This window comes from Gopherus flavomarginatus, chromosome 5, assembly GCF_025201925.1.
Source record: "Gopherus flavomarginatus isolate rGopFla2 chromosome 5, rGopFla2.mat.asm, whole genome shotgun sequence".
Classification (NCBI taxonomy): domain Eukaryota; kingdom Metazoa; phylum Chordata; order Testudines; family Testudinidae; genus Gopherus; species Gopherus flavomarginatus.
In genome coordinates, this window is record NC_066621.1 from 17,872,801 (window position 1) to 17,894,644 (window position 21,844).

General features: G+C 41.2%; 1 protein-coding gene across 7 annotated transcripts; it reads right to left on the bottom strand.

Moving 5' to 3' along the window:
• Positions 1-1,094: 1,094 nt before the first annotated feature.
• NFYA (nuclear transcription factor Y subunit alpha) lies at positions 1,095-21,783 on the bottom strand. 7 transcript variants are annotated; one of them, XM_050953080.1, is made up of 10 exons: positions 21,652-21,783; positions 17,696-17,817; positions 15,806-15,889; positions 13,224-13,370; positions 10,660-10,791; positions 9,740-9,845; positions 8,372-8,538; positions 6,877-7,050; positions 6,356-6,448; positions 1,095-4,674 (listed from the first exon to the last, which is right to left on the bottom strand). In XM_050953080.1, the coding sequence occupies exons 2-10, from the start codon at positions 17,768-17,770 to the stop codon at positions 4,621-4,623; spliced, it is 1,032 nt and encodes a 343-aa protein (XP_050809037.1). In that variant the 5' UTR covers positions 17,771-17,817; positions 21,652-21,783; the 3' UTR covers positions 1,095-4,620. The 7 variants fall into 7 exon arrangements, with proteins under 7 accessions (XP_050809037.1, XP_050809038.1, XP_050809039.1 ...); XM_050953081.1 differs by having other exon boundaries at positions 15,809-15,892; XM_050953082.1 differs by having other exon boundaries at positions 8,372-8,520; positions 15,806-15,892.
• Between the last annotated feature and the right edge of the window lie 61 nt (positions 21,784-21,844).

Genomic DNA, 21,844 nt, shown 5'->3' on the forward strand with positions numbered 1-21,844 from the left:
GTCTCCTTCACCCCCCCCGAGGGAATCTGCTCAGCACAGCCATTTCCCTCCACTCCTGCAGAGACCAGTTTTTGCCCTCCACATCCCCTGCTCCTCTCTGAGGGGGACTACATGATGACCCTGTTGTCCGAAGGGATTCATCAGATGCTGCCATGACCTTCACCATCTGAAAAGGCGCATTTGACATAGCCATCTTCCCCCACTGAGAGGGCTCCCCTGCTGGGCCCATGTCCCCAACCCCGCAATGAGAGGTCCCGGCTGACTCCTCCATCTTCCCTCTGTGAGAGGACCCTGCCAATGTCCCCATATCCCCAACTCCTCTATGAAGGGATCCACCCTGGGTGTTGCCCACCAAGGCTTCCCTCACATAAGCTGCCATCTTGGTGCCGGAAGCAGCTTCAAAACACTCAAAAGTTCTGATGTGTCACCCTTTGTCAGCCAATCAGAATTCCCCACTGGGAAGCCACCACCACCCCTCAGGGCCAATCAGAACTCCCCACTTCAGGGCCACACCCCCAACTTCAGCCAATCAGAGTTTCCGCAGCCCATGACCCGTTAGCTGCAAGTAGCCGTTTAACTGTTATGGCTTGTACAGATTAATCCATCACCCAATCAAAAGCCTCTACAAGGCACCACCCTTGTCAGCTGAAAGTTCTTATTCTGCTAGAGAATGAGACAAGAGAGGGAAGAATAAGGGAATGTCCTCTACTTCCTGCTCCCTCATGGTCTTCCCCATCCTGCAGGAAGCTCCCAACACACAGACATCCCCCTCCACCCACAGCAAAAAAATCAATCAAACAAGACTGTACAGCCACAGTCCAATTGTCTTTCATGGCCGCAGGCCAAGCTACAGGGAGACTGGCTGCCTGAAGGTGTAGTCACCCACAGCTTGCTCACAGGCCCCTGGTGTACAGTCTGGCCTTCATCAATATGGCACGTCACCCTACAGGAAGGCCACCTGTTTATAGATGCTGTGAACAGGGGCAGAACTTTTTTGGGGATGTGCAGTGCAGAAGAAAGAGACAAAGTCCTTCCAACTGCCCTGCAACTGCTCAACAGAAAAGTTTAAAGATAAGAAAGCAAAAACCAGGAGCTCAGCGTTTATAAATTTTTTATTCGCTGGATAGTGTACACAGTACTTACAATTGCATCTATTAAAGACAAAATACACTTGAAAAAAATGCATCATATAAAAAAATTATAAACTTTTGAACTATTTACAAACGTTGCCTTATGTTACACAAATCTCCATACCCCGCCCCCCATTCACAAAGTAAGAAATTGACTTTTTTAACATGCAAAAGCCTTTGAAAAACTATTTAGCATCACTTAGGGATCATATTTCTCACACCCCACTCTACACTTGTATAAAACTGGGTTTGATAGGTTCAATGCTCCAGTGCTTTAGGGGTCAACCGAACAAGCATCAAGTTCTCTTCATACCCATCATTATTTCTTTTATCTTGATCTGTTCTACTGTACTGTGCGCCCCATCTGGAATTTATGTCCAAATCTAGCCAATACACAAGCTAGAGTTCTCACATCCACTTACTACAGGCTTTTATCTCACAGCATCTCCAGTTTTATAATTTATTTGTCAAAAGAGCTTCGAATCTTTTTGTAACATGGTGCTGAGATCTTCAATCTCACTGAGCAAACAAAGGCCTTCAGAAGTGTGTCACTGAATACAGGAAAACCAAAACAAAGAAAAGGTATGACACTAACACCCAGGCTTTCACACCACTGTATAAAAACTTACCTACAAGAACGCTCCATGTAGCACAAATGCATAGGTCTTTATACACCTCCTACAACTATGGCTCAGAGAATTTATTTGGGGGAGGGGCTAGCTGGAAGAAGTTCTAGATGTTTTGTGAAGAGTTGTATAAGTTCTTCAAAGAAAACAAACACTGGGGCTAATTACTCAGATACAAGATGTCAGACCAACAACCTCCATTCCCCTAACTTCCCAACTTTCAGAGAAGATTCTCTGGGATAAAAATTGGTTGTAAAATGAAAGTAGAAAGACTGAGAGGCTCCCTTAATCCAGAACGGAACTACTCTTCCCACCCCCCAGCATGCATCGGTAACCCAGATTGACAAAATGTACAAATGCTCTTAAAAAAGTATTTACAATAATGTGTTCATTCAAACAAAGCAAAATATTTACTGCTCCTTCACTAGGAAAGAGTTTGATATTCCTGAAAAAGAGGACACAACAAAAAATGTTAAGCAAGGGTTTCATGTGAAGAAAAAAAGCACCATACTCTAATTGGCCACAATATATTAAGACAGAGCAACCAACCAGAGATGCCAAAGACATAAGGGGCAAACTAATGTTTTTTGAATAATAAAAAAAAATAAAATGCAAAATTGTAGGTAACAAATACAACCTAAGACAAAATACAAAAATAATTTATTTCTTTATTTGCATGTCATGAATTGAAACTAGGGTTCCATGTCACCCCTTAACTGTGAATGTCACCAACGCACACAGCTCCTTGCAAATTTTAGTTCAAGTCAACCATGGGGGGTAGTGGGGAGGGGGAGACACTAACTAGGCAGGAAAGATGATCATCTTTAACTACAGAATATAATCTACATGCCCAAGGACATCCCAACATAGCAACTCCTTTCCTGTATTTTCATTGGCTGAAATTTGGGAACCTTCCTAGATGGCTGGCCCAAGTCGTCCAGTTCTCTTGGCATCTGGTCAGGCAGTCTCTCACTCCAGGCTGACTGCTGCCAAATTGAAATAAATCATTTCCACCTTTTCTCTTTCTCTCTTTGATTCTCTCTCACCTGTTTACTATTTTAGGTTTAGTATCCTTTTATCCAAAGAAAAGGGGTCTTCTGGTGGCATTGTTCACCCCTCCCTCACCTTGTTTGCCACCCAATTTTCTTCCTCCAGTTTACACAACTAAGTTGTTACTTTGAGCGTTACTCCTGTTCATGATTTGAGATGGTATAGGGCATATTCTCCAAACAACTGCGCTTGCTGTGTTACCTTAAGACAGACCCCCCCCTGAAATTTAACTAGCCTTTCCAAATCACCTTCTTCACTACTTCACCCATGAAGACTCTCCTCTCCACTGCTTTCATCATTCAGGTTCACCCATCACACTTAATTCTGGTGACCCGATAAGAGTCTTAAGATTTAAAACACAAAGCATGCAAAAATTGGAAACAGCAGCACCCTAGATGTGCAAAGGGGATCAGCTTAAGTGCGGATGAGGTAAGGGTGGAAATAGGCAGCTAAATATGACTTGCTAGAAGGCTATAGAAACCTCAGATCCCATTGCCAAATTTCAAAGCCAGGATGATGGACCAAGTTCGGAATCCGATAGTGGCTAACCACAAGGTATTCAACAGATGCCCATATAAAGAAGTCACAAAAAAAGGGATCCTACTTAAAAAAAAAAAAAAAAAAAAGGCAAACATTCCTCCTTCATTCTCTAAGTGCCATGTTTATAAAAGAGGACATTTCATAAAAAGCTTGAAGGGATCATCAATTTTTGCCCTCCCTACATAAATAGTCTTTGAGCTAGACCAGGATGCACCAAATTGAGCTGGCCTCTGCTCCAGTTGTGATGCAGCCATCCTTTGCCTTGAATAAGGTCAAAGCTCTGTACAGAACCATCTGCAATTTAAAACATACTCAGTCAGCCACACTGGGAGATAGTCAATCCCTCCATTCTGAGGTTCCAGATTTCATCTCTTTTGAAGCAACCAAGTTCTGCACTGGCAGAGTAAAAACAGACACTGAACTTCTTTCAGAAGAGAATCTCAAACCTTTTCATCATTTTCCCAGCAGCTGGATTTCTCCTTTCAATGCATCCACTGTTAGCAACATGCCACCAGGGCCAAGGTTGTTTTCCCTACTTAACTCTGAGCTCTGTGTCAATGAGCCACTCCCATCTTACTCCTTGGAACAGATATACCATATTTCAATTCTTGTAAAGTTCTTGCAATATTCACAACAACTTGACAAGATGGTTAAACTTTTCCCAGAATGAGCTTGCTGTTTACTTTTACAGGATGGAGCTTAGAGAACCTCTTTCTGTTCTGTTACACAGTTCCAGAAGGGCAAATGCAACTACAAGTGAACAGTTCAGCTGTCAATAAATGAAGTCCAAAGCTGTGAGGAGTGGCTATAAACAATAAAACTCCACTGGGAAAACAAAGCACCGTGGTGTAGCCACGTTAGCTCTGGTTGCTACAAACTGGATTACTCCTCTGCAGAAGGGCCATGGCTCTCTATGATCTCAGTTAGCCCTGCTTCCGCATGCCAGAGTTATTGCTAATCACTGTGTCAGCTGGCCAACCTTAATTCAAGAAATGTAAAAGGCATGAGCTGTCAGACTTTCAAACCCCTGCACTGAATTACACGAGTATACCGAGAAGGTCCCTACAATTTCTATTTGCTGAGTCCACTGCAGTTAAAATCTCAAACAAACCACTTACTGGAAAGGTGGTTTTTGTTGTATAGAAAAGGGTAGGCTAAGATATGGTGATTGTCCATTGTCCCATTGGAAGGTTTGCTTGATACACTGGTAAGATAGGACACGCTTGCAGAGGGACAGGAAAACTTGTTCAGTTACTTTTTCCTTCAGACAGTGGTTAGGATACTCTGATCATCTGTGTCATTGCTTCTTCATTTGCCTGAGTTGGATCCTGTAGATACAAAAGACAAACAATAGTGTGACCCTGAAGTATTTTCCTTACAGCAAAGTACTTCTTCTACAGCAGCCAATCCTTGAGGGCAAATATCTCCCTTTATCCAAAAAATTATATACAAAGAGTTACTGAGACAGAAAATCAGCTTAGCATAAACAAGTGTTGTTTCACTGACTTCAATGGAGCTAACCCAGTTTACACTAGCTGAGGCGCTGGTACATAAAACCTATAGGTTAAGAAACTAACTCTACAAGACTCTTCCAATCAAACAGCTCATCTCTGGTAGCAAATGCAAGACCACGTGATTGGGAAAAGATAAGTAACCTTAGAAGACAAAAGTAGCTTTGCCAAACAACCTTTTATTGCCATAGTTAGACAGGTGTGAGAGCTGCCAATATCTTCAATAATCAAAGCCAAATGATGCTGTACCTTCAAACTGCTTTAGAAAGCTGGTGAACACAAATGCAGCAGGCAGATAGAACAGTGGTTTTCAAACTTTTTCCATTTGTGGACCCCTAAAAAATGTCAAATGGAGGTGCAGAACCCTTTGGAAATCTTAGTCTGCAGACCCCCAGGGGTCCACGGACCACAGGTTGAAATCCATGGAGTTAGAATGTGGGATTCTAATTCACAGGAACAAGTGAAGTTTTAGTTCCTGGGAGTAAAGAGATAATTTAAGGCTCTCCTTCCTTAAGGAACAACAGCTTAAATCATGTCTCTCCTCTCCCTTAAGGAATAACATCTACAGCCCTTTAAGTTTAAAATGTTGACAGCATTACTCATTCCACCTCAGGAAAATTTATCCTCTCTCTACTACAAACATTTTCCCCACATTTGCAGGGGACACCAGGATAGAAGAGGCATAAATTTATAGATGACAAGAATGCTGTATCACACAACATAGAGAATTATGACTTTTAAACAGTACATTCTAGACTACAGCACTAAATTAAATGAATTTCAAGCAAACCAGCTCTGTTCTTTGACAACAGCTCACAACTCAAGCCAATCATATATTAGACATAGTTGGGAATCTTTAGTCCGTATCAGCTCCTCCCAAGTAAAGAAAGAAGTATCTTATCCCTAAAGAGAACGGATCTCTTAGGTTAAAGATACACTGCTACCTCAACGTTGTAAAAGGCAACGGTGTTTTCTATCCCATTATATTCACTTCTCTGAAAGCCTCTCCTGGTTCCTTTCACTTCATTTAAAACAGTGTGAAATATTAAAGTTACTTTTAAAAATAAAAAGTTCCAAGCATGCCTACTTCTGAATTTCAAACTGCGTGTGCTCACTGACTTTCATCCACCTTTCACTACCATCTTGAGGCAGCAGATAAAGAGGAGCAGCTGACTGCACCTTTCTGTACAGGCAAACAGAGCTATTACATTTCCTCTCCATTTATAAAACAAAGCTGAATACAGGTTTATATTAAGATTACTATGGCCTAGCTACTTGAGGGCCTGTTCAATACAGTGAGGAGGTAGGAGACTTTCCACATAAAGCCTGAAATAAGGATTGGGGAAAGAGGACAAAGGTCAGGGGCTTAGCCCAACAAAGTCAGGAAAGCTGCAGAAAAATTACAGCCCTTAAATGTGTTTTTCTGAGGGCTACTCAGAAGGCGTGTGCAAATTTCAGCCATACAAAGAACATAGCTGGAAGCAAAGGTTTTGCTCACCTGCATATCCTTTTCCTTCGGTGAGAAAAAACGTCCACCTTCTCCCCGTTTCCTAGCCATGGCATGACGATGTCTAGACTCATGCAAGTATTTCTGTAACAATAGGAAAAAGAATAGTCACAAGTCATTCGATACTTTCCAGCTCGGTATTATTGCTGCAGCTAATTGAGCACTCAGAACCAATTCCTTCTAATGAAAAACAAAGAATGCCTTTGAGGAAAGTCAGTGTACTCGCCAGTTACAATACAACCACATATACTTTCAACAATTAAGAGCCAAGGAAGTAAGTAGGATTTCAACACATGGACTCAAAAATGGCTCTGATGTCTGTCAAAAGATAAAGTATGACGAGAAATACCCATCAGTGAGACAGACGCAAGCATGTTGCACAAGGTAGGAAGAAGTCTATTAGAATCAATTCCAATTGTCTCCATGTCACCCAAAATGTCTTCTATACCATTATAATGCAACTTCATTCCTCCACACCATGCCTAAAAAGTAACCTTGGGTTATATACTCACTCTCCTCTCTTTGGGGATTTTCCCCTCAGCTTCCAGCTTGGCTCGTGCCTGCCTCCTCTTCAGGATTCGATGGTACTGCTTGGCATTTACATAGAGGGGCTCCTCTTCAAGCATCTCTGCCCCTGGCAATGGAATCCTCTGAATAGCTGGTACTGATCCAGCCCCTGGTACCATCTGTGTAAAGAAGAACACACTCAGATGCATATGGTTCACAGCAGACGCTACATACACAAAAGGAGATACGATCAGTCCAAAAATATTAATGCAGAAGTAACTGAAAAGATGTATTGTCTGAACAACTGTGTCTGCTTCAAAGTGATGGAGTATCAAAGTCAACTGCACACAATTCAACAAACTGTAGTTACATATTGCCAATGTTTCTGATATTTTGTTTGTATAAAAAGCTAAATGTAAATAAATTATATTACTGTGTAAAGTTTCTCTAAACAAATGTTCACTTTTGTACTGATTGTTTTATATCGGACATTTACACAACAATGATATGAAAACCTGTTCAAATTCCTAAATAACCAGATTTAAGGGAAAAAAAAAGCTACACAATACCTAGTGCTCCAAGCAATTCATATTCCTGTACAATGTAATGTATTATATACTCATCTCTTCTATTGGTCTTTTATTAGTGCATGTTCTACTTGTCTATTTCAGTATGTTTATTAAACAAGTGCTATTCATAAAATGTCTGCTGCCATCTAATGGAGTTGAACAGTAAAACAATAGCCAAGAGGGAATCTCAGTACAAATGTAGTATGAACATGAGCAGAACAAAGCCCTTATTTACCAGAAAAAAACATCTATGGAATACTGAAGAATAACAAGTTTTTGCTTGAACTCTTCAAATTTGTAAGTATCGCTAATAAAAGTTCCCTTAAATTAAAATTTTGAACTTCTTTGAATTCGATAATAAAATTATGGGGGAGAGGAAGCATGACCTATGTAATAACATCCCACAGAGATTAAACCAGGGCTGGTTCTACAGCCAGATGAGTAAAGTGGCCAACTTCTAGGGGACCCTGTACCTCTTCCGTGTGTGTGCATGCGGGCATGCATGCTATCTTCTGATTGGCTGGCTGGCGGTTTTTTTGGGGTTGGCTTTGAGATTTGTATTTTCTTGTTCAGCCACTCAGGCAGGTGGAGGCAATGAAAATGTTTTCTGCCCTGGCCAGCAAAATGGCTAGGACTACTCCTGGATTAAACATTACAATTTATTTATTCCAGTTTTTTTAAGAGAGAGTTATCAGAAGAGGAAGCATGACTTATGTAATAATCTGCCACACAAATTCAACAGTACAATTATTTACTCCAATTTTAACTCCATATTAAACCAACAGAAAGTCCTAATTACAACAAATTTCTGAGAAGACTGAACATATTAGGTGAAACTAAAATAAATCTCAAACTGCAGTTTGAAGATAGTAAGCTTAAAATAACTTGTAAAATGACAAAGTGAAAAAGAATTTGGAAATTCCATACATACCATAACCATTCCACCTGAATTGACCACATTTCCAGCAACTGGTAGCGTCACAGTTACAGTCCCTTGCCCACTGCTAGTTGTATTGGTGTTGGCTCCTGCCTGGACAATTTGTGCTCCTGCCAAACTGGCTGCTGGGATGGTGATCATGCCTGTAACAGGGACTGTAACTTTAAGAAAATAAAACACAAAACAAAAAACAAAAACGCACACAAAGAATGAAGGGAATACAATTAGTCCCACTTCTATTTTCATTCACTCACTCTTGGATAACATACAAGAGGATGGCAAAAAGAATGTTACAAGCAACCATTAACCAAATTCCATCATCTGTCCTTAATACACAAATGCACTCAACTTTTCAAAGTGTTCATTTGTCATACACATGGGAATCACAGCCCAAATGCGAAGCCATTTCTCCAAAACCTCGAAAACGAAATGTAAATGCTTGCACTCTCCATTGACTATCTGTCAGGAACCCAAAGCTCGTATTTTATTTAAACATTAAACCTGAAAGTGAAGAACTGATTCTTATTCCGTAATCCCGTTTGCACTTTCCACACCAAAGAGCTTTTGTCCTATTTGCAGGCACATTTATATTTGCAGATTCCTAGTAATCAGCCCTGCAAAAAAGGGGTGTGTGGGGGGGTTAATTTATCTGCTTCACTGTGGTCTGGGAAAAAGGATTTCTGTAGCTATTAAAAAGTTAGTTCTACAAATGTGAATCTATGTCAGGGGTAGGTAACCTATGGCACACGTGCCAAAGGTGGCACACGAGCTGATTTTCAGTGGCACTCACACTACCTGGGTCCTGGCCACTGGTCCGGGGGGCTCTGCATTTTATTTTAATTTTAAATGAAGCTGCTTGAACATTTTAAAAACCTTATTTACTTTACATACAACAATAGTTTAGTTCTATATTATAGACTTATAGAAAGAGACCTTCTAAAAATGTTAATGTATTACTGGCACGCAAAACCTTAAATTAGAGTGAATTAATGAAGACTCGGCACAGCACTTCTGAAAGGCTGCTGACCCCTGATCTATATGATGAATGTGAAAAAAATCTCCTGCACTTACTTGTATATTTAAAACTCTTCATACCTATATAACTGTTACAGCACATTGTTACCAGCAATATAAGGCATATCAGAAAATAAAATCTTACTGATGTCAAGAGTAGTAAAAACCTATAATTCCAGCTCTAAAGACAGACAGAAGGAAGAGTAACAAAAACTTTTGCTCTTCCAATCATGATGGTGTTCCTCAACACTAAGGTGCCAAGAAGAAATTAAATGGCATGCGTCTCTCTGGAAACTTTCAACTATAACTTACGAGAATGTGCTGTCCTTTATATGTCAAAGTTCATACCTTGTTGAAGAATGGTTCCATCAGCATTAACAGGCTGGTAGACAATGGTCTGACCTTCTGCTGTCTGTGCCACCTGCTGCCCTTGAACTGCTATCTGCTGCTGGGTCTAAGTGGAAGAAAGAACATCACAAATTACAAACTGCTGAGAAGTTAAAGATTTCCATCCCTGTTAATGTCCATATTGAACCTGAGGACGTGAGTCTCCTTTATTACTAACACTCAGAAGAGAATTGTGTATTTACACGCCAATTTCAACTGGAGATTAAAAGATACTTAAAATATATACAAAACTTTTACTTAAATTTGTTGTAAGGAACAAGAGAACCGGGGAACTAAATTAAATGACCAAATCCGTAGATACAGCAAGCACTTCTTGTAATATTATTGCATAATAGTAGTAGCAACCACAGGTTTTTCAGAGTTCTTCACAAGAGACATCTCAGAGTTTAAAAAGGTCAGTTCTACATACACAAATATGTTTAATATACCGGAAGTATTTTTTTTTTTTTTAAGATCTAGGTCTCATATTTCATAATAGCCATGTTAAATGGATACTCAAGTAACAACAACAAAAAAATTGTTCCTAAATAAATAAGATTTCACAAAAGTTAAATGTAACTATAACTGTTTACAATTTTTTGGGGTGGGGAATGTTAAATTCAACAGTATTTTTCATTTTAAACATTCCCATTCAGGGAATACCAAATCAATAATGTACAAATAAGAACCAGTTGGTGAAACTAAGTGACACATACAGTTATTCTGCCCCAGCAAAGCTATTTGCAAAAAAGAACAGCATAAAAGCTGATGTGTTACAAAATTTATTGATTTTAATATCAGAGGGTTCTGGATACTAACTTTCTAATATTTTCTTCCTTATTATAAGCCCATTACAATCCCTTTCACGCTGGTGAAATTACCTGTGTCTGGCCAGCGGTAACTGCAGTCTGTGGCTGCTGAATAATGATCTGCTGGGTCTGGCCCTGTTGACCCTGTACCTGCACAGCCTGCCCACCTTGAATCTGAATCTGGCCTGGCTGGACCAACTGAATCTGTGGAAGCAAGAGTCAGAAAGGAACATTAACTAAACCTGTTAGATTTTTCCCTTTGGTCTCAGCATTATCAAAGCATCTTCCAACAGTCATCTACTGCGGCCATTGGGGAAACCCCCACTAACTTTCCTCTTTTAACGGAGACAATTTGTTTTAATTTATTCCTGCCCCGTGACACAGTAATCACTGATGCAAGGGAGGATAAGACTAAGCAGAAAGGAGCAAATATAATACATGCTCATGTCATCATGCCCCATCAGTTTTCCACTGTTTACTAAATACAGCATAATCAGAGAGAGAGAGAAACACACTAGCCTTGAGCATGAGACTAGGAATAATACTCACCAAATCACAGGAGAAATGGGACTTTAAGGGTTAATTAAGATAGCTGTAAAGTATCACAAGTGCTAATTATCAAGCACATAATTGCTGGTATTTACAAAAGCGTAAGACTAATCTTGCAGAGAACAGATACTTTCCACACACCCCCCACCCCTTGGTACACCTCTCAGGATAAATTGGAATAATCAGCCCTCATTGCTGAACATTCCAATTACACACTTACTTTATACAGCCTGTATATTAGAAGAATGTTACACTGAGGAATGATAATCATGTTTTCCTAATATACAGTGCCTTTCATTCAAGTATACTATTTCACAAGTCACTAAATAAGCCCATCAACACAGCAAGTTAGTGGCACAGCACAGACAAAAATTATTTGACACCAGACACAAACCCCATGCTCTAACCACCAGACCACACATACAGAGGTGAACATCTTTTGCATGAGTTGCTTAACTTTTCCACCCTTTGTTCTTGAGGAACACTTATCAAAGCCTTGCCTAAAACCAAATACTATCTTTTAAACAGACAGTTCTATCCAACGTGTATTACTGAAAAATAATCCTATCCCATCCAGCACTATTACTCTCTGTGAAGCCAGAGGTTTTAAATTCTCCTCAGGCCTTCATACATTGGAATAACTGAACTTCATGTTAGTCCTGAAGCATTGTCAAGGAATTCCATATTTTTATGGGACAAGCACATGAACAGGCATGGAACTGCTGTGTGTTACAGCTGCCAAGAACCAGAAAAAGCTCTGGCTGGATTTCAGGGGACTGCATCCATTGGAAATAAAACTTGAAATACAGAAGCTTCACTTTAAATATATGGTTGTGACACAGAGGCTCATGGGCTACAGTTGGCAAAGAGTTCACTATCATGTAACAGCAAAGCCTGACAAATGCACTATACCTAGCACCTGCTTTCATAGTATGTATCCGTAAAGAATGGCATGTGAGGTCTCTAATAAAAAGTTTGTGTCATACTGAGCCTCATAATCATTCCATGACATATGAACGAATGACATTTAAGGAATTGTGTACACATATTGAAAATATGTTTTGAAGTCTGTCACTGATCAAAGAGAAAAACTGGTTTATTCAAGATAGGAGGTAATAGTATCTCTCTGTCAAATATAAATTAACCATTGGAAGCCAACACAATGGAAATGCCTTTTATATATGAAGTTAACAGGGGAATGGAAAGTCAACAGGGACACAAGACACTGAAGACAGAACCACAGGGGGCTGTCCTGTCTCTGGGAGCAGACAATGAACTTTGGGGCATACAAAGGAAGGCAAAAAGACTTTATCTGAGGAAGTAAACAGACAGAGCATCTACATTCATGAAAATGGGATCTCAACCAGGCTTGGTTGAAATGCTGCAGAAGACATCTGGGGTGAGAAACTCTCTTAGACAGAACCTTAGCTTGCTAAATTAAGTTTAATCTCTATGAAATGAGTGATGACTTGGTTTTATACATAACCTGTTTCCATGATGTTTACTCACTATCTCTAAAACTCAATCCTTGATAATAAATTCATGCATTGTCATCACTACAAATACAACTCCGTGCTGTAGTATTATACAAAGAGCTGACACTGGGTCGAATCATTCAAGCTGTACACAATTGCCTTTCAGGAACAGCTTACCTGGAACAACTATCAGGGTTCAGTGGATAAGGGGCTGCACACTATAGGGGGAACACTTCAAAATGGCTCAGAGACTGGGGTGCACCTATTGTTAACCTATAAGGCAAAGTAAGGACTGGCATAGTCCTGAGGAAAATATTTAGAGGCTAAAAGACTGGAAGCCTCAGGTAGCTGACACACGTTAAGCACATTCAATTCTTCCACTCACTGGAGGGATGGAGTGTTAACAAGGTGACACTCATTCCTGGGCACCTCAAGAACTGTCACAGTAGTTCATACAATGCTCACTGGGGTAGATCCTCAGCTGGTATAAGTTGTCATGGCTCCCTTGACTTCAAGTAAGCAATGACAATTTACAGTAGCTTATGATCTTCTCTGTGACAGTCATAGGTCATTCCTTGACCATTATGATTAATGAAATTGGAGCATACTGACCTGCTGCAATCCTTGCGAACCAGAAACTGGGACTTGCATGATGGTCTGACCCTGACCCCCAGGCACAGCTTGCACCATGATTGGCTGGCCAGTTGATGTGATTAGCTGACCTCCGCTTACTTGTACCATTAATGGCTGACCCTGGACCTAGAGAACAGAAGAAACAACAAACAGAACAATGAAACAAAGAGATGATAAAAAACCTCAAGTGAAATTGATAAATATTAATGGCTAAATGTTTGTTTATTTCAGTGGAAGGGCCATGAAAACTAAATAATAGTTGCTAAATTGTTTTTATCCACAACTTCCAACAAACAACATTTCTAAAGGTGTCTCCATCTTGTGTTGCTGAATTTAGTAAGTTGTCCTTTTCTGCTGCTCCCTAATCAAAACCATAAAGTCCAGATACAATAAAGCATGAACAATATTTACATAGTACAAATGGCTCAATTGTCCATACACTAACATAGACAGGGATTACCTCTATATTACAGCCTGAGAACTGGAACCTTTCAAAAAAGAGCTCACAATCCACAATAAGTCTTTGAATTTCATTAAGAAACCCAATGCAAATGAGTAATGACTCCAATATAAAGCTACCATGGCAGGTGGGGCTCAAGAAATTACGTTCTCATAGCATCTTAATTTCCAGATGGCTATGGCATGCTTTGTTCTTGGAGCATCTTCTTGTGATCATAAAGGGAAGTTGTGCTTGTAACAGCACAAAGTATGGCTCAGAAAGAAGGAGTGGATGAAGTGGACCAACAAGTCTGGAATGGTGAAGGCTTCTAGATCAGACATGAGAGCCCTTACAAATATTATTTGGGAAGAGGCCTGGGAGAGAAAGGAAGGCAACGGAAAACTCCATTCAGCAATGGTTATCTAGCAAGGAAGAAAGCCATCTGCACCAAAATAATATGCCAGACAAAGAGCTCAATAAAAGCCAGATCTTTAGGTCTTAAGCTTGGAGTGGGAGGCAATTGACAACAGGATTATTCTTCACTGCACTTAACACATTTCGTAGAAGGGAAGAAAGAGTATAATAGAGCAATCACTGAACTCCAATTTCAGTTATCATGGAAAATTCAAGGACTTTCAAAGGCCAATGACCGTCACCTCTGACTTCTACCTCCAGATTTCTCATTGTTGACACTTCTATCCCCCACCTTTCAACTAATTACAGTGCAGGAGACCAATCCGTGACTGAATTATCATCAGTAAACATTTTATGAAATTATCTAAAATAATAAGGTCCCTTGAAGGAAAAAGCTCCGATTTCTATATGGTGAAATGCATTAGTGGCTTATACAATGACACACACATCAGCAACCCTAGGTATGTATAAGCAGTCAAGCTCCCAGATAGGATATCCTGGCTTCATTAAGTCATCTGATAGTCCTACTACTCAGTCTCTTCCACCCACTCTTCCTACCATATAAAAACCACTTTCAATAATGAGAAGTGAACAGTATGCATTACAACATAGTGAAAGAGATGCAAGCATGCATACATCAGCCACAAAGCAGCAGAAAGTAATTAGCATGATACGCTTAAATTGAAATAAAATGATAATATAAAACCGGGATTTTTGTTAACGTATTTTTAAAATGCAAGCAAGAAAGAAGAGATGAAAAGCAAACTTTTCAGCAACAGGACTGTGATACAATCGAGCACCAAGCAATTGCCTCCAATTCTACCAGCTCACCCTTTCACATTTTAGCTCACATCAGGAAACCACTGCATATACCTCATTATTCACAGGACCATTCTGACCATCTAGAACTTTTTTTCTCTCCAAAGAACAGAGGAAGGCCCCCCCACCCCCACAAAGACCCCAGACATGGGTAGAAAATGCTATATCAATCTTGTAACATCTACCATCAAGGTTTTTTTCATCTCTTTAAAGAGCTGCCACACAAACCAATGAGATGAAGCTTGTAAGATGTGGAACATTTCACATGAACAGAAATCAGGGTTTGAAATAACCTGCATCCCTTCCCAACTGGTGGTGAGTTTTGGTAGTAATTAAGACGCAATTTATGGATCTGCTGTGTTGTCAGAGTAGAAATATGCAGTCAGTCAGTATCTCAATCCTATAGAAGGCGAGAAAATCCTCAGTTTTTTTTTTCTGACTAGAAACAAAACCTATCTCCTCAACCCCACTTTGGCTTCTTTCCACAGAGAAAACACACAAAAAGTCCCACTCAGCACTGAATCTGAAAGGTCTGAATCTCTGAGCTAGGTCCTGGGGTTTCTTTTATCTCTTGTCTGCAAGTTGTAATTTTCTCCTGTTTCATTCCTATTTCCACCAAAATTCATCTTCATAATCACACCAGCAGAGAGTTTTTATGAGTGGATCAGGGTTTGGCTGCATGCATTTTAGATCCAACAAACAGCTCTAACAGCTTCATTTGTTTTACTGAATGAAACTGCAATTAACATATGTCCCAGCTGCTACAGACCAATGAAACTGCCACTAATTCTGTCCCTATTTCAAACTCTGGTAGAAACACAGCATTAGAGATGAGGCGATGGGGAAGTTCATGCAGTGCTCACATAGACACAATTAGAGAGATCACCACTACCTGGAGGGTCTGGACTTGCTGGCCTGAGGCGGTTGCCACCTGGGCCTCTGTCTGCAACTGGACAGCAGTGACACCACCCTGCTGCTGGGAACAGGAACAGGAATAGCTTGAAACTTAACAACAAGGAAATGCAGAGCTCAAGACAAGAGAACCTTACTGATGGGACAGGGAGAACTTACAGTTCTCCTATCACTTGTTCTTGGAACAAAGGAATGCTGAACACGTTCACATTATCTTAGGAAAGGAATATCAGCAAACCCCACGCAGGCTCATTGGCAGGAGTCAGCAAAAAACAAAACAATGCAGACAACACTGTCAAGGTATTTTTCAGAATTTGAAGTTCCTATTGTTCTTTAAATTATCCCATGTTTAAGTGTTTTTCCTGTAATTGCACATATTTGTTATTACAGAGGTGCGGTTGTTCTGTCAGACTCTGACTCTCAAATAAATGGCTCCGAAGTCCTTTATCCAACAGAAAAGGTACAGCATGGACAGCAGCAAAGTAAGTTTTACATACCCAGCTCATATGGCTTGAGGGGCAATCTGAAGAGAATAGTTTAATCTCTAATGACCCATCCTATCTCTAACCTCTTAGGAGAGATTCCCAAAAATAATCAGTGCCAGTTGCAGTAGTGGTTTGTGAGACATGGACATCCATCCACAGAGAATTAGATTAAGATTGGACCATTCACATTTTGTTAAAAACAGCATTCAAGGATTCCTTTTCAAAACAACCACCACATATGCAGTACTACATTAACTTTGAAAACCAATACAAGAAATTAAAGCTAGGTCAAGGTTTGGTCCTACTGCCTTTTGCAGAGTTCCTTTAAAGTGTTACAGGATTACAAAATGTTAATCTACCAATCAAAAGCGTCTGATTTTAGCCATCTATCAGATTCATGGTTCTCCATTTTCCACAATTTATTTTCTTTATAACTTAATGATGGTCTCTGTAAGGGCCACATGCTGTTCCCACTGAAGACAAAGTCAATTTCCACAGTGGAAGTAGGGCCCAGCCTGATGTGTCTGGTATTTACACTGCTTGACAACCAGCAACAAAGTGCTATTTTAAATTAAAGTGTGATTCATATTGTCTCACTCATGTGCATAGCAGAAACAAACGAAAGAGCTCACTTCCACTGTCCCAAACAAAAGCAAATAAGGCTTGATGAACACAGCTAATCCACATAACCCAGCTTGAAAATGTATCAAAATATGGGGCTAGGTAAAGACAATATTTTAAAAGCATGTCTAACACTTTCATAAAAACAACTCTACATGCCTGAACATTATTGTACCCAAGCCAGAAGTTAGTTTTTGGAGGAATGATTCAGACAAACAGTCCAGCAAATGACAGACTGATCAGTAGAAAGCAAAAGGCCTTTGTTGCAATTACTTTGTTATTGCATTCACCCTGATCTTTCGGTGGGAGCAGAAAAAGTGATTCACATGAACATGATTGTTAAAGGAAAGCTGGAGAAATTCGCTAGAGACCATCTTGTTTCAACCCTTGAAGATAAACAACTGTTTGTGAACATTAAGTGCTGAAATTTACATTTTGTTTCATTTAGGATCTTCACTAAATTTTTATTATTTTTGTTTGTGTCAGAATTAAAGGGTAAAGTCTCTAATCTAATTCAACTTTGAACTGTATGTATCAGTTGTTCCCATTATTTTACTTAATATAAATTAGAAATGCTAATATTCAAGCACACTCCAATGACAGAATGAAACTGCTGATCAAGGGATAAGACAGTCAACCAGCCATGCATCCAGGCAAGCTCACGCAGCATCTTGATGGCCTGGTCGAACTGTAGAGAGCACGATATGCCTTGTGAGCAAAGAGCAGGACCTAGCTCATCCTTTAAGATAATTTTTCCATACCTGCTGCTGAATCTGTCCAGCTTGCACAACAATCTGTTCTGTGGAACTGTTGCTGTTTGCAGTGTACTGCTCCATAGTGTCTCAGTTCCAATCTTGTGCCCAATGCACCTCAGTCTGGATATCTGAGAAGACAATAAAAAATGCATCATTACTGCTTCGGTGGCTCAAGATCAGGATCAGTTTATAGAAGCTGGAAAACAAGCCATCTAATGACATTTAGATTACATGCCTTAACAGTTAGAACACCATTGTTTCAAGTAAAGGACCTGCCCTGTGTCATTTTCATTTGTAGTAAGAGACCATATATTTTAATGTGAAAATTAAGTATGTTCCTAAAACTCATGTGTAAAAAGAGGCAGCATCGTCCAACAGCTTGGGCACCAGACTGGGATTCAGAACAGGGTTCTATTCCCAGTTCTGCTGCCGATCTTGGGCAAATTATTCCACCTCTCCTACCATTTGTCTGTCTTGTCAATTTAGATTGTAAATTCTTGGCCAGGGACTATATCTTACTATGTGTATAGATAGCACTTCAAACATGGGGACTCAATCTCAGTTGGGTCCTCAATGCACTACTACAACATACACTAATTAATAAATAAAACATTGCAGTGCTGAAAAGTTCACTGTAAACATCGCCTGATTTCTGATCTTCGCTTGTAATGAAGCATTTGTTCTACTCTACCATTGAACAAGTCACTGCAATCCAGGTTCAAAGCCCACCTAAATTTTTCATCAACTTTAAAAAGAAAAATAAAGGAATTAGATTTGATACCTGCACAGGATACCTGCACACCACCACTGACTTCAACTGGTTGTGTAATGTAAAAGACAAGGTGGGTGAGGTAATATCTTTTATTGGACCAACTTCTGTTGGCGAGAGAGACAAGCTTTTGAGCTACATAGAGCTCGTCTTTAGGTCTGGAAACTTGTTAGATCCCAGATCTGAAGAAGGAGCTCTATTTAAGCTCAAAAACTCATCTCTTTCACCAAACAGAAGTTGGTCCAATAAATCATATTAACTCACCCACCTTGTCTCACTAATATCCTAGGACAGACATGGCTACAACATGTGTAATGTGATTCAGTTAACACTGCACCAAAGACTTAAAATGCTGTAATTCCTGGCCTTTATGTTTACCTTTGCAACCAAATACGCATTAATTGTTTTGCATGGATCACAAAGACCATTGCAAAAAGGCTTTTCATTGATTTACTCGTCTTTCAAAATAGACTGATTACTTCGAAGATTGTTAGCTCAGTCAAATGAATATAATCAACATGCGTCAACAAAAAAAACAATGCGCAGCATGCAGCAGACAGACTACATGGCCTAAATGTGGTAACAATTTGCTTATTCCCTCTACCAAAAGCTTGGTTTGGAATTCAGAAATACAACTAGCCCTTCTGACCAGAGCAAAAATCTGAGTCATAGCACAGAAAGATACAACACTGTGCTGCAACTGTATCTTTATCTGTCCCTGGCCCATTTAGAGACATAAGGTGGGTGAGGTAATATCTTTTATGTGACCAACTCCTGTTGGTGAAATAGACAAGCTTTTAAGATACTCTGATCTTCTTTGGGTCAATAGTGTTTTTCATGGCCCAGTAGAATAAGAGTGAATTTGGGCACTGATTTCAAAACTAGATATAAATATGGTTGCATTTTAGAAAGCCCAGCGGATAGATATGTTCTCCTTTTAAAGGGTTCAGCTTAGTCAGACGACCTCAAGCCATGTGCTTTTCTGATCTCATGAACTAAACAGGGCTAGGCTTAATCAGTATCTTGGATAGGAAACTAAGGAAAATCCAGGACATTGCAGGATGTGGTGGTGGCAACATGACCAGTGGCACTGTGATGTTAAAGTCCCTTTAAGAGACCTGTCTTCTGCTTAAAATGTAATGCTGAAATCCTGATTACATGGCCACGAAAAATCCCATCACATTTTGCAAGATTATAATCATTAATACTGATAAAATTAATTTCTAGTTGTTAGTTACATTCTGCCTACCAAAAATTCTCCCTCTATTTTCAACTGCATACAGTATTCTTCACTTCTGTACTAAATGCTTGTGCTGTATCACATGAAACAGCTCCCACATTACATCCTTTAAGGCAGCATTTCAGCAGTGAGTGCAGGTATTATACAGCACGTAAGCCAAGCACATACTAGCACGAAGTTCCTTGATTTCCTCTACTCTACAAACAACCTTTAAGCAGAGACCTATTAGTCATGAATACTTTCTAAGACCCAAATGCCAGGCCCCTTCCTCCACTCCTGAAGTTCTGGGAAATTTCTTCTCAATTCAGCTTTTTTGGGGGTCAGAATAAGAGAAGAGAATGAGATTTTAGCCACGCAGGATCATGACTCCATCAATGGCGAGGACAGAAGTTCTACTGAGGAGGGGAAGCAGCAGAGGGAAAAAAAAGTAGTATTTTGTTTTTTAAATACAGTTGATTTGTCCACAGACAATCATTTAACATTTTGTTGCCTCATAAGAAGGCACAGAGAGAATTTTCTCAAACCAGAATTTTTAAAAAATAATGATTCTGTATTATGCTGCATGCTCCTCCTTCAAACTGCTGGTCTGACTGGTCACAAATCCTGTATAACTTGAAACTAAGGTACTTTTCTACACTATAAATAAGTTTGTTGGTATAACTATACCAGCAGACTCTCCCAGCATAGATGCAGTTTATGCTGGCAAAAGCATGCTTTTGCTGGTATAGTTTATATGCCAGTTCTCTGAGTGAAATAAGCTATACTGGCAAAAAGTTATTTTGATAGTATAACGGCATCTACACTAGGATGTTTGCCCATATAAAAATATTGATTAAAAAAAACCCCAACCACATGTAAGCGATATTACCATACCAGCAAAAGTTTCTAGCGTCAACATGGTTTAAGTATAAAAATGAAAGCAGTTATACTCCATCCTGTACATCAGTAAGAACATACATGACTAATCACATCCACTCTCCCCAAAGTGCATCAGTGAAAGTCAAAAGAAAGAATTTAGCCAAAAATAACTGCTCAGGAGAGTCAGCTTGAGTTACCAAGCAGACACGGAGGCCAGTTTTCATTATTAACCTCATACGGAACCTGCAAGTCCGTGTACGCATCTAGAGATTTTCAGTCCAGCTGAGCTGGACTAGAATGAGCGTTTGATTGTGGTGAGCTGCCGACAGCAGGATTTTCTTAGCCCACAGAGCGCTCAGCGCCGAAGTGGGGAAGGAAATGGCAGGCCCCTCTATGGGGAAGGGAGAGACAAACTCCTAACTGCTCACCAGAGCCTTTTTAGCTGCACAGCTGCTCTCCGCGGCGAACGGGGCATGTGGGCCGGGCTGCTCTGTGGGGTCGGGGCTGGGGTGCAAACAGGCTCCTAATCCCTGGGGGAGGCGGGATGCACACAGGGTCGTGCCCCTCATACTGGCCACAGCTGCACGGGGGGTGGACCCTGACCGCTCCCCCCGCCCAGGAGCGGGCTGCAGCCTGCTCAGTAGCTCTCCCCCGCGGGGGCACACGCCGCTGGTCTCCGCTCCGCGAAGGGGGAGGACGGGTGGCCCGGGCCCTCGCACACCGCGAAGACCATGTGCCAGGGAAGCCGGCGTGGCCCGCGCAGTGGCGGCTCCCTTCTCGCTGCACAGAGTCCCCCCCCGGCGGAACAGCGCGGAGCCGGCTCGCCTCCCTCTCCCCCCAGGGCAGACCCCGGCCACCCCCTCCAGCCTGGGCGGCGAGGCCAGGCCCTGCTCGCGCCTCTGCTGCCCCCCCACGTCCCGGGCCCTCCGCACGCGGCGCGCCAGTCCCAGGCCCAGCAGCCGAGCCCCGTCCCTCCGCTCCCCCAGTGCCCGGCCAGCCGGCCCTGCGAGCGGCCTCCTGACTGGTCACTCGGCCCCGCCAATCCCGGCGCTAGGGCCGGCGCTCGGGGGCTCCATATTGGCTGCTCGCACTCACCGTGCCTCGCTCCCCCGGTTCGGGTCCCGCTCTGATTGGCTCCGCCACCGGCCCCCGAAACCCAATCAGCGCCTCCACTCAGCCGCCGCGCAAAATGGCGCCCAACCCTGAACAAAGAGAGGACGGAACTCAGGGCGCATGCGCCGAATAGTTCCGCCCACCGCATCTCTGCAGGACACGCCCACCCGGCCCG